The sequence below is a fragment of the Herpailurus yagouaroundi genome, unplaced genomic scaffold (genome assembly GCF_014898765.1).
Source record: "Herpailurus yagouaroundi ecotype Mexico unplaced genomic scaffold, PumYag 28, whole genome shotgun sequence".
Classification (NCBI taxonomy): Eukaryota; Metazoa; Chordata; class Mammalia; order Carnivora; family Felidae; genus Herpailurus; species Herpailurus yagouaroundi.
In genome coordinates this window covers 168,805,168-168,815,353 of record NW_024412376.1, presented here as the reverse complement: position 1 = coordinate 168,815,353, position 10,186 = coordinate 168,805,168, and the positions used below count along the sequence as shown (strand labels likewise).

At 61.9% G+C, this 10,186-nt stretch overlaps 1 protein-coding gene across 2 annotated transcripts in view; it reads right to left on the bottom strand.

The window, feature by feature from the left end:
* The window catches only part of CPLX1 (complexin 1), a 33,920-nt gene that overhangs the window by 22,265 nt on the left and 1,469 nt on the right, over positions 1–10,186 (bottom strand). The window contains exons 1-2 of one of the 2 annotated variants that reach the window (XM_040489987.1): positions 9,096–9,257; positions 8,726–8,832 (exon numbers count right to left, since the gene is read on the bottom strand). In XM_040489987.1, coding sequence (XP_040345921.1) covers positions 8,726–8,756 — 31 coding nt within the window. In that variant the 5' untranslated portion in view covers positions 8,757–8,832; positions 9,096–9,257. Of the gene's footprint in view, positions 1–8,725; positions 8,833–9,095; positions 9,258–10,186 lie in introns of those variants that run through there. The other variant, XM_040489976.1, reaches the window with a different exon arrangement.

The window sequence follows — 10,186 nt, the reverse complement described above, 5'->3', positions numbered from 1 at the left end:
CCCCCTCCCCCCCCCCGCCGCCTCGAAAATGAAAACAATGAAAAGAATTTTAAGTTGAACGCAAAGATCAAAATATTTCTTATATGTTAAGAGGACATTCGGTAATACCAACTGCCCAGGTCCGAATCGGACGGGAGGTGGGTGTGGACGGAGGCTGGGCCACAGGACTCCCGGACAGCACTGGCAAGGGCTCAGAATGCACAGTGTGGTTCCTGACGGTGACAATTAGAGCTGAAATAATGTTTTAAAAGGGCATGTAGGTTCCAAAACCCGCAGAAGGTTTTTAAAAAGAAACGTAAGTCCGTATATTAAAATAAGTAAAACAGCAGAAGCCCTTTAAAAAGGAGAAAGTGAAGATGAGAGGCCACATCAGTCACATCAACTGTAACAAGGCACACGAAACGAGGGACGTTCCTGCCACAGCCAAGTCCTGGTCATGGGCTGCCTGCCCCCACTGCCCCGCCCCGTGGGGCACACGCAGCCCTGCAGAGCCCCCTGAGGGGAGGGGCCGTCCCCGTGAAGGAACAAAGGAGAACTAAAGCCAGCTCCCACCTCAGCCCCTGGTCAAGGTCAGAATAACAAGCAAGGATGAACTGGGTGAAAGAAAGTTGGCTTCTGCACTGTCCTTGCTGGCACGGGGGTCCCCACCCCTCCAAGCCCTTGGTGGGAGGCCGGGCCCAAGGCCCGGGGGGGGGGGGGGGGGGGGACGGACCCTGTCTCACCCGGCCGGCCGCCCTGGGCTGGGTGGCCTTGCCTCAGGCACTGTGAGGTGCTGGGTGGAGGGTGACCTAGAGACCCCCAAGCAGGCCGGAGCCCTGCCCCAGCCAAGTCACCGGTGCTGCTGTACTGAACGCACTTCCCTGATTTTCTGAGACGCCCCTCTTCTTCTTGTGCCCCAAACACCTCCCCTCTGCCTGTCAACTCCTTTGTCAAAGGCTTTGCAAACCTTTATTAGTGGTCTGAGGATTTTCCTCCTGCTGTTTGCAAAGTCCCCCTCCCCTCCCCTCAGGGACCATCAGATGCTCCCGCCCCCTGGGGAGGGGCCCCGGGGCCTGTGGAGCCAGGCGCCAGGCCGGCCTTGGCTTTCTGGAGAGGACAAACAGAGACAGAAGCGAGATGAAAACGCCAATTAGTGAGCCCAAACAGAGCCAAGCGCCGGGACAGATGGCACGGCCCGCGGCTCGAGGCTGGTTGTAATCTCCATGTATCTGCCCCTCCATTCAGCCACTCTGCCACTCACATGGCTGCCCCTTCACCAGTGCTGACAATGAGGCAGGACGCTGTGGCCATGGCCCTGGGGTCGCCGCCCTTGGCCCCTCGTCTGCTGAAGGGGACGGGGACCAGGGATGGGAGGCCTCCCCAGGCCCCCTCTCCTCCTGGCCTTGAGTCTCAGGGACCTCCCACGATGCTCCCATCCTGGGAAGGGCGGTCCCGCTGGGGGAGGCTGACTCCAGCCTGGGTCTGGGCAACTTGTTCTCTCTCACGGCCATGGACCAGGTACAAATCCTGGAGTGGTAGTCCATGTTTCTGGAACCTTCCTTCTGAAGGGAAGCTAAGTGCAGGATGGTCCCGTGGCCCTGAGACCAGCAGCTCTGCTAAGGCTTCCCCAGGCCCACCCCTCCTCCTATACTCACCCCTGCACCTCCCTTCCCCCACCCCTCCCCCCTCCCCCCACCCCTCCGGGGTTTCCCTGGGTCTGTGGTCCTTGCTTTTAAACCACTGGGGGCCAAACCGCGGAGGCAGAGGCCTGGGGCCAGCACGGCTTGGGGTGCATGCGGTGGGCAGCACCCTGCCCTCGGGAAGCCCACCACCCAGCCCAAGAAACAAGACTCAGCACGGGGTCCGTCATTTCTGCCTGGATGAGGCCGCCGCCGTGTCCTGAGGAAATCTTAGGAACTGCCAGCGGGGCCAGAAGGCACAGGTGTGAGCACTGCCCTGCCTGCAGGCTCTGTCAGAGCCCCTCCCATGGCTGCCGGACCGAGTCTCAACCGCCTGAGTCCCAGTCTGCAAGGGACTCGGCACCGAGCACCCAGCACCCACCATACGGCACCCTCTGCACCCAGACCCAGCACTCAGTACTCTCAGCACCGAGCACACAACACCTAGCACCCTCAGAACTCGGCACATAGCACTTAGCACCTGACACAATACATGGCACCCAGCGCTCAGAACTGGCACCCCAAGCCCTCTGCTGGGCCCCAAGTGGCCACCTGACCTCAGCCCACCTCCTTAGTCTGGAGGTCACAGTTCACAGTCAGGCCCATGGGACCAGAGCGGACTCTCCCTCCACCCTGTCAGGCTGTCCCTAAGGAAAGGAAGCCAGAGGTCCTGGCTGATTTCTGCAAGGGTGGGAAGAACCATGTGCCCCCCACCGCCCCGTCCAGGGGCCGAGAAAAGTGAGAGCAACCCCAGAAAAGAGAGATGTGTACGACGCCTAAGCACACACAGGCCAGGAGGAAGGAGTGTGCGGACCCCAGCCAGTGGCCCCACCACCCCCTGGATGGGGCAGGGGTGCTCTGGGCGGCCGCTAGCCGAGAGCAGGAGTCTCAGGATGGCCCCGTCCCCCCGCCCCGCCTGATCCATTACGACCGGGCTTCGGTCTACCACGCCAGAGTCTCTGAAATCGGGTGGCCTTAGGGTCTGCCTGGCCTTGATGCTCCTTCTGCTGGGTTGACGCCCCAGCATGATGTGTGCAGTGTTCCGGAGCCAGCCGAGCAGTCCCTGGTGTCAGTGCAAGATCACCGTGAGCCTGTCACACGGGAGCTATTAAAACAAATGCTTTAATCCCCACCAGAATTTCTCGCCAACCAACAGGCAAAAAATAAATGACTTTACCAGTTGAAGTGCATTTATATCCATTTTATTCCCACACCGGGGCAAAAGCTTTATAACTGAGCTGTAGCTCAATCAACCAGGACCCCATATTCTCCTGAGGGAAAGACTGTCCTTCATTGTTTTAGGGAGAAAAGGCCGTTTCTCTGATGTGCCTTCCAGCCTCTGACACATGTGGGGTAAGTGGTGTCTCTCCCGAGTGCAGGGAGGTAAGCTGGTGCTTGATTCAACAGGGCAGCTGGGAGGCCCGTTGTGAATGATGCTGGCGTTTTGTCTTTGAGCCCTTGCTGGCTGCTTGCGGAGACCCCGGCTCTCAGGCGGGAGCCAGGGAAGGAGGAGGCGCCCCCGCCCTCGGAGGGCCGATGCTCTGGGGGCCTTACATCTGAAAATCAAGACTTCCCAAGGGGATGTGAGCCAGGTACCGTGAGCTGCCTGCCCAGCGCCGTCCGCCTTGTTCGGAGGGGATGCGCCCGGCTCGGCCTCACCTTCGCAGACCCTTCTTGCCCGTGCCGCACAAATGGAAACCCTCTGCCAGATCCCATAAACACACCTGCCAAGCAGAACCCGGGCTTGCTCCCTGGGCCCCCCGCTGCTTCCTGCCCTGTCCCGTCGCTGTGACCGGGAGCGCCGGCAGCCACTTGGCGCCCTGAGAAGCAGGCTAAGCACGAAAGCCCAGGGCAGCTCACCGCTGACAGCGGCACAGGGGGAGCCGAAGCCGGGCCCAGATGGCACCACGGAGCAGCTGAGCCACCGCCTGACACCTCTCTGTGTGAGGGAAACAAACGTCGTCGCCAGCCCCTCTCTGCTTCTCTACTGTGAGTCAAAAGCGTCTTCCCCAACGAGGTAGCACTTCCCTCCCAGCCTGCTCCTCCCCTGCAGCCCCGCTTGGCCTGCGGCTCCGCCATCCTCCCGGAGGCCCTGGCCGCCCCGCCCCCGGTAGCCTTCCAGCAGCGCAGTCCCAGGCCCAGGAGAGGCCCCCCGATAGACAGGGTTAACTCCAAACCAGACAGACCGGAGGGCGAGCCGATGGGACCAGCCCTACCCTCAGGACACGGGTTTGGGACAGGATGGGGATGCCTGGCCTCTCCCTCAGTGTAGGGCCCCGTGGGGGTCCGGACAGGACCACCTGGGATCTCAGGGCTGTCTCTGCAGCTCTGACCCGAGGTACTAGGAGGCAAGGTGAAGGAGAGTCTGGGAAAGAGCTATTTCTGACCTGCAAAGACCTCAGGCCCCCTGACGCCGTGTCCCCGAAGCAGCTGCAGGCACACACAAGCCTCAGCTGGGAGTCACGGAGCCAGCAGTGGAAGATGGGAGCTCGGGCCAGTTGACAGAAGCAGGGGCCAGACAAGGGAGGAGACCCCCCAAAGCGCCCCTGGAGGCGGGGGAAGGCACCAGCACTGAGGGAGGGGCTCCCAGCTCCCAGAGGGAGACTCACCCCACCGCAGCCCCACCCCGTCTTGTGCCATCGATGAGGCAGGTGGGCACTGCCCTGTTTTCTCTAGCGTCTGACCCTGGCAGGCTCGACAGATCCGGGGACTGATCCCCACGAGACCCCCAAGAGGGCGCCCCAACAGGGAGCAAAGAGCCCACCACCCACGGGGTGCGGAGGCCCTCGAGGTTCTCCCTGGGGTATGTGTCTGTGAGAGGCTGTTCTGTCCACGGAGGGCTGGGTGACTGAGGTTCATCCTCCTCCCATACGCCCGCAGTCTTGCCCGACAGAGAGACACGCGCTCAGACATGTGTCCATTCCCTCGCCCTCACCCTCCTCAATACACCAGACCACAGGCCCTCCGCCCTCCTACTCAGCAAGACTGGACAGCCTCTCAGCCAAGCCCAGGCCGGGCTCTCCCCCCACAGGATGGCCCCAGGCCCCAGGCCCCTGCAGCCGTGGGCCACTGGAGAGCTCAGGGCAGAGCTGTGCTTGGTGAGAAGACCCCGCCCCTTGGGGCTTGGTCGCTCTTGTCCTATAACATTCTCCTTTCCCATCTCCTGCTGTCTTCCACACCTGTTCTAACCCCTACAGCCCCTGGGCCTTTGCACGTGCTGTGTCCCCATCTCATGTGCACATCCTTAAATCCCACCTCAGATGTCCTCTCCTCCGTGAAGCCCTCCCCTGTCCCCGCACCATCCCCCAAGGACCTGAGCACGCTCTGGACACAAAATATGCCACACTAAGACAGATCAACAGGATAGCCAGCGTTGAAAACCAGTTGTCAGGGCCAAAATAGTCATGCTGTACCTGACTTAGCCCGATGAGGGTCTACAACCCACCACACCACACTGACAGCCGCCCACGCTCTCAGCCACCGTGTAAATGTAGCTGCGGGGCCATTTGCCACTTCCTGGCCTTGGGAGAAAACCGTTTTCGCAAATGACGCCCTTGAGGGTCCTGAGCCCCAGGTCCGAGGACGTGTGGCCCAAGCACCTGGCCCCAGTTCCAGGCCACTTTGCCACCATCTCCAGTCCACCACTTGAGATGCTGCCCCAGACTTTGCATTAAATCCGGGGGGTGTCTTGATGGATCTTGGGGCAGCCCAAGAACATAAAAGCCTCCAGGATATTTTCTTAGTGAGAACAAATTTGCCAACAGCTGGACACTTTCTTCACCAATTTGGCCCCAAGGGACTTCTCCTCAGCCAGCCCTGCATGCCCATGGCGCCTACAGCCCTCTGCCTCAGCGTGGACCCCAGCAGAACAGCGTCCAGGGGGACCACGTCTGAGTTTGAAGTAACCTAAAGCGCCCACTAGTCACCCCACAAAGAACTCAGGCCCTAAGAGCAGATGCCCCACGGGCCCCACCCTCTCAGGCTGCATCTCAAGAGAGAGCCACCATGCAAAACCCTCCCGTGTCCATCCAGGGGCCCAGGGACTGGAGTGCCTGGGCGGATCCTGCCATCTCAGGGGAAGGAGCCCTGGGAGCCACTGTCCCCTCCTCCATGGTCCATACCTGTCTACCTGCCCGCAGAGAAGGAGCTGGGCACCAGGCGTCTGTGAGGTCATTGGTCAGTGCTGATGGCTTTGCTGGGACGCGACAGGACAGGACACTTGTGCTCACCCACGGTGGTTCTAAGGACAGCCCCACTCCCACCCGCCGGGCCCCCTCCGCCTCACTGCCCAGGGCAGCCCCTAGCAACTCCTGGCCACCTTCCTCCCCCTTCTCTTCCTTTCTGTGGCAGGTGGTCTGTGCCCAGGGGTCTGTGCCCTGCTCCCAGGTGGCCCCGTGGGCCCCAGGCAGTCAGTGGAGGAGAACGCCCCCAGCAAGGGTCACATAGCAACTGTAGTAGCAGAACCAGAAGCCCACTGGCTGGGCTCGGCGTCAACAGGGGCTGGGCCGCAGGGACCGGGCAGCACCAGACGTCAACAGGGGCTTACAGGAAAGGCCGGGGTCGCCTGGGCTTTCGCCACCGTCCGAACGGCATCCGAGGTCCTTTGGGACCAGCAGCCCCTGAACTCTGGACTGTCACTCAGTTCATCAGACCCTGAGCCCCAGCGTGGACAAGGCCCTACAGAAACAGCCGTGCACTTGCTGTCAACTCCCTGCTGCTCTGTCTGACACTAGATTCCGGAGTCCTGTGCTTGCCATTCCTCCCAGGCAGTCACCTTGAAGCCTCTGTCCCCGGCAAAGACTCCAAGGGATGCCTGGTCAGGAAGACGCAGCAGCCCAGGGAGCTGCAGACAGCCTCAGGTGACCACAACTTAACTGGGCTTCGTGCAGTCCTCCAGCCAGTGCGGCTGAGTGTGGCCCGCCACCACAGGGCTCCCTCCAGACCCCCATCTCCTTCCTCCCTCCCGCTAGGGCTCTCTCTGCACGTGCAGGTGATGTGGCCTCTGCGCTTCTAGCCCTGACTTGATTCCTTAGTTGGCTTCTGACACGTCTCTGTCCCCGTGTCTCTCTCCACCACGCACCCCGCACTCCCGTCTCTCGTCCCGGTTCCCTGGGCTCCTCAGTGTTCATCTCAGTGTGCCCTGCCTTTTCCCCTTGGCTGTTCTGTTCCAATTCTCCATCCCCCCAAGAGGCTGCTGTGCCTGAACTCCAGCCTGTGCCCCTCTGTCTCTCTCTTGCCTTCATCTCCCTCCAGCCTGTTCCATTTCTGGGGTCTGCCTCTTTCTGAATGGTTTCCTGGGTGTATCCCACTGGGTCTGTCTCTCTTGGAACACTTCTGGCGTCTGTCTCTGTCCCTCTGTCTGAATGTGCTCGTCCCGAGAGACCAAAACGATGCCTGCCCAGGGGAGAGAAAGTGCAGAAACAGAACACAAGGTCTCGCCCTGGACATCAGGCGGCGCTCAACCTCAGTACCGCAGGGAAGGTGAACGCCAAGCCAGCACTGGGCTGGGACACCCTGTCCGTGGCCACCAAGAGGGTGCCCCGAGGCACCTCCGCTGCCTGCCCCCCCCCCGCCCCCGCCCCCCGCTGCCAAGCACCCGCTTGGCCCTGAGAAGCCTGCCCCGTCGCCGCTTCAGGAAAAACTCTGGGCTGACATGGAACAAAGGGAATCCAGGCTGGCAATTACACAGCTAATTTCAGCCATGTAGACAGCCAGATCAGATATTCCAGTGTTCTTACAAACCCACCTCAGGGCCTGAATTAGCCACCTAATTAATTATCTGTAGCAGTCTGGGACTGGCTGGGTGGAACATGGATTGCTCCTGGTGCCAGGGTGCTGGCTTGTCCCTGAATCATGTCCCGGTGACGTAATCATTATAATTAGACTCAACCTGCAGCCTCTCCTTGACCACAAAATCCTAAAAAATGTGGCCCCGGGCCCGGCCCGAATGTCTATTTACTTAACTTGCGGTGAGCAGAAAGGCAGCCCACCCGTGGGCCCCTGTCCTGGGCTTCACGGCACTGTGCCGTCCTGCACCTCAGCGCTGCCACAACAGCCCCACTGGCTCCCCTCCTCCAAAAACACGGTCCTGATTCCTCCCACCACTGCAGATGCGTCACCTGACTCAACGCCAGGCTGTGAATGGCACCGGGTCAGGGTGTGGCCCACAGAGGCCACCAAAGGAAGACATCCGGAAATGGCACAGGCAGGTGCTGGGCACAGGCTCCCATCCCAGAGAGCTCTGGGGAGCTGGTGCTGCACCAGGACAGCTGGGCCCCTCAGGCCCCGCTGAACCAGACTGCTCTACCAGGAAGCACCTGTGCCAGTGTGGACTTCACTGCCCTGCCCACCTCCTAGGCCAGGGTGTCTGGCCACGAAGATGGTCTTTGGAACCCGGTGGGCACAGGATTCCCTTCGGATAAGAGTCAGCAGTGGTAGAAGGGCAGTCCCCTCCCCCAACACACACACACACACACACACACACACACACACAGCTGCACTGCCTCCGGGGGGAACGGGGCCAGGGCCCTACCAGCGATCCTGGCCTCTTCTCTTGTCCCTGAGCTCAGCAGCCCAGGCTCCCTGCACATGCTGCTGCCCCCACCCTGGGTGAGACCCACAGGGTGCACATCCAGCTCGGGATCCCCCCCACCTGCTCCAGTCACCCTGCAGCGTCCCATGGCTTTGCCCACCAAGAACAAAGGGCCTGTGGGGACCACCAGACCCTGACAGTTAGGACTGGCTGTTGGTGCCCATGAAATCCACACTGGGCTGGGCCTTCCCCCCAAGGCCCAGGGAGGGTGCTGCTGTGTAACCCTTGACCCCATTCTCAGCACTGTCTGGTGGGCTCTGCCCTGACCACAGCACACCAGCGTATTTCCTCCCCCCGCCTTGGTCCCTGGCTCTTTCCCAAGGGAGGGAGTGGGCAGGTGTGGTTTGGGGGATGTGCACTGAAGGAATGTGTGAAGTCTGAGGGTGACCATATGCCCCCGCATGTGTGCATGCCACAGCGGCTTCCAGCCGGCGACCAGCTGGGCGGATCCTGCCCCCACTCCCCTACTTCCTACCTCCCAGGGCTTGTTTCATCACGAACTCCATGACGATGGCTTTGATTCCTCAGCGGCTCCTCCCGAGGATTGGAACTCACATGCAAGTGTGGCCAGGAGTTCTCTGCCTGCGGGAGAGGAAGTGGTCACAGGTCACCCTGATCAGGCCTGGGGAAGAGCTTTTTCCTCATCCCCACCTGACGTCGTGTGAGCGTGGGTCTGGGGTCTGACAGAGCATCATTTGACAATCCTCCCACACCTTATGGCGGGACCCCAACACTGACAGGGACACCTGGGGGGGGTGGTCTCTGGGGAGGAGGGTTCCTACCACATGCCCTGACCAAGGCAGGTAGATCCCAGGACCCCAGCGGGACCTGCAAAGTGGTCTCACCTGGCCCCTAGGTTTCTGAAATTAGTTTTTGGTGGCCACTGCAGGGACGGAGCAGGGTGCTTACGGCTTGGGGGAGCACAGCCCAGAGGAGCCAGGCCCGGTGGGGGCAGGGCCCAAGGGGTGTTTGAAGGTGACTGGCTCTTCTGCCTCCTTTCTGGGCCCTGGGCCACACGGGGGTTGGGGGGTTGGGGTCTGTGGAAGGAACAGGCACCCCAGTGGTTAGGGTGGGGTGGGGCCTGAGTGGATGCCCCTTGTGAGAGGCCCCCTTGGCTTCTGACAGAGGAGTCTCAGGAGACCAGGCCATCCAGGTGACACTCCAGTGCCCACCACTACAGTGAGGGAGGGAGTGGAAGGGAGAAACTGCAGGGAATCCAACCTTCAGGGAACAAATGCAAATGGGGGATGGGGTGGGGAGCGCAGACCACCCCTCCACCTGCATTAGCGTGGTGGGGGGGGGCGCTCCAGGGTCCAGCTCAGCTGAACTCCGGTGGGGAGATGCCCCCTGTAAAATCCGCGGCTGCGATCCCCCTCCCTCCCCACCTGCAGGGTCTCTTCCTGGCGGGGAAGCCCAGGCCTCTGGAGACCCAGTGTTTTACGGTGTTTTCCTCTGCAGACGGAGACCCGCGTTTGTGCGGCCTGGGGAGGGCTGGCTGGGTGGGAGTGCCCCCGCCTCCCCGCAGAGCGCTGGCGCGCAGGGGCGCCCTTGCCGCAAAGCAGATTCTCTTCCAAACTTCTCCCCTGGTTCCTGAGGGGGATGGGGAGCTCAGGGTCCAGCCACAGGGACACTCGGGATGCTGCTGGAGCCTCTCCCAGGGCTCCCAGTGCCGCCCCGCGCGGGCCGGGGCTCCCGCTGCCGCCGCACCCCTTGGCTTTGCGGGCGGGCGAGTTGCCCGGCTCCGCTGAGCGGCCCTCAGGCGGGAGCGCGCCGGGAAAGAAAGAGCCAGGGCACCAGGGAGGGGAAGGGGCGACTCGGGAGGCCGGGGACTCGGAGAAGGAGCCAGAAAGGGAGGGCGCGCGGCGGGACGGCGGGGCCCGCTTCAGCACCGCGCCGGCGGACAGCGCCCGCCCGGGGCCGGGAGCAGCGGGCGGGG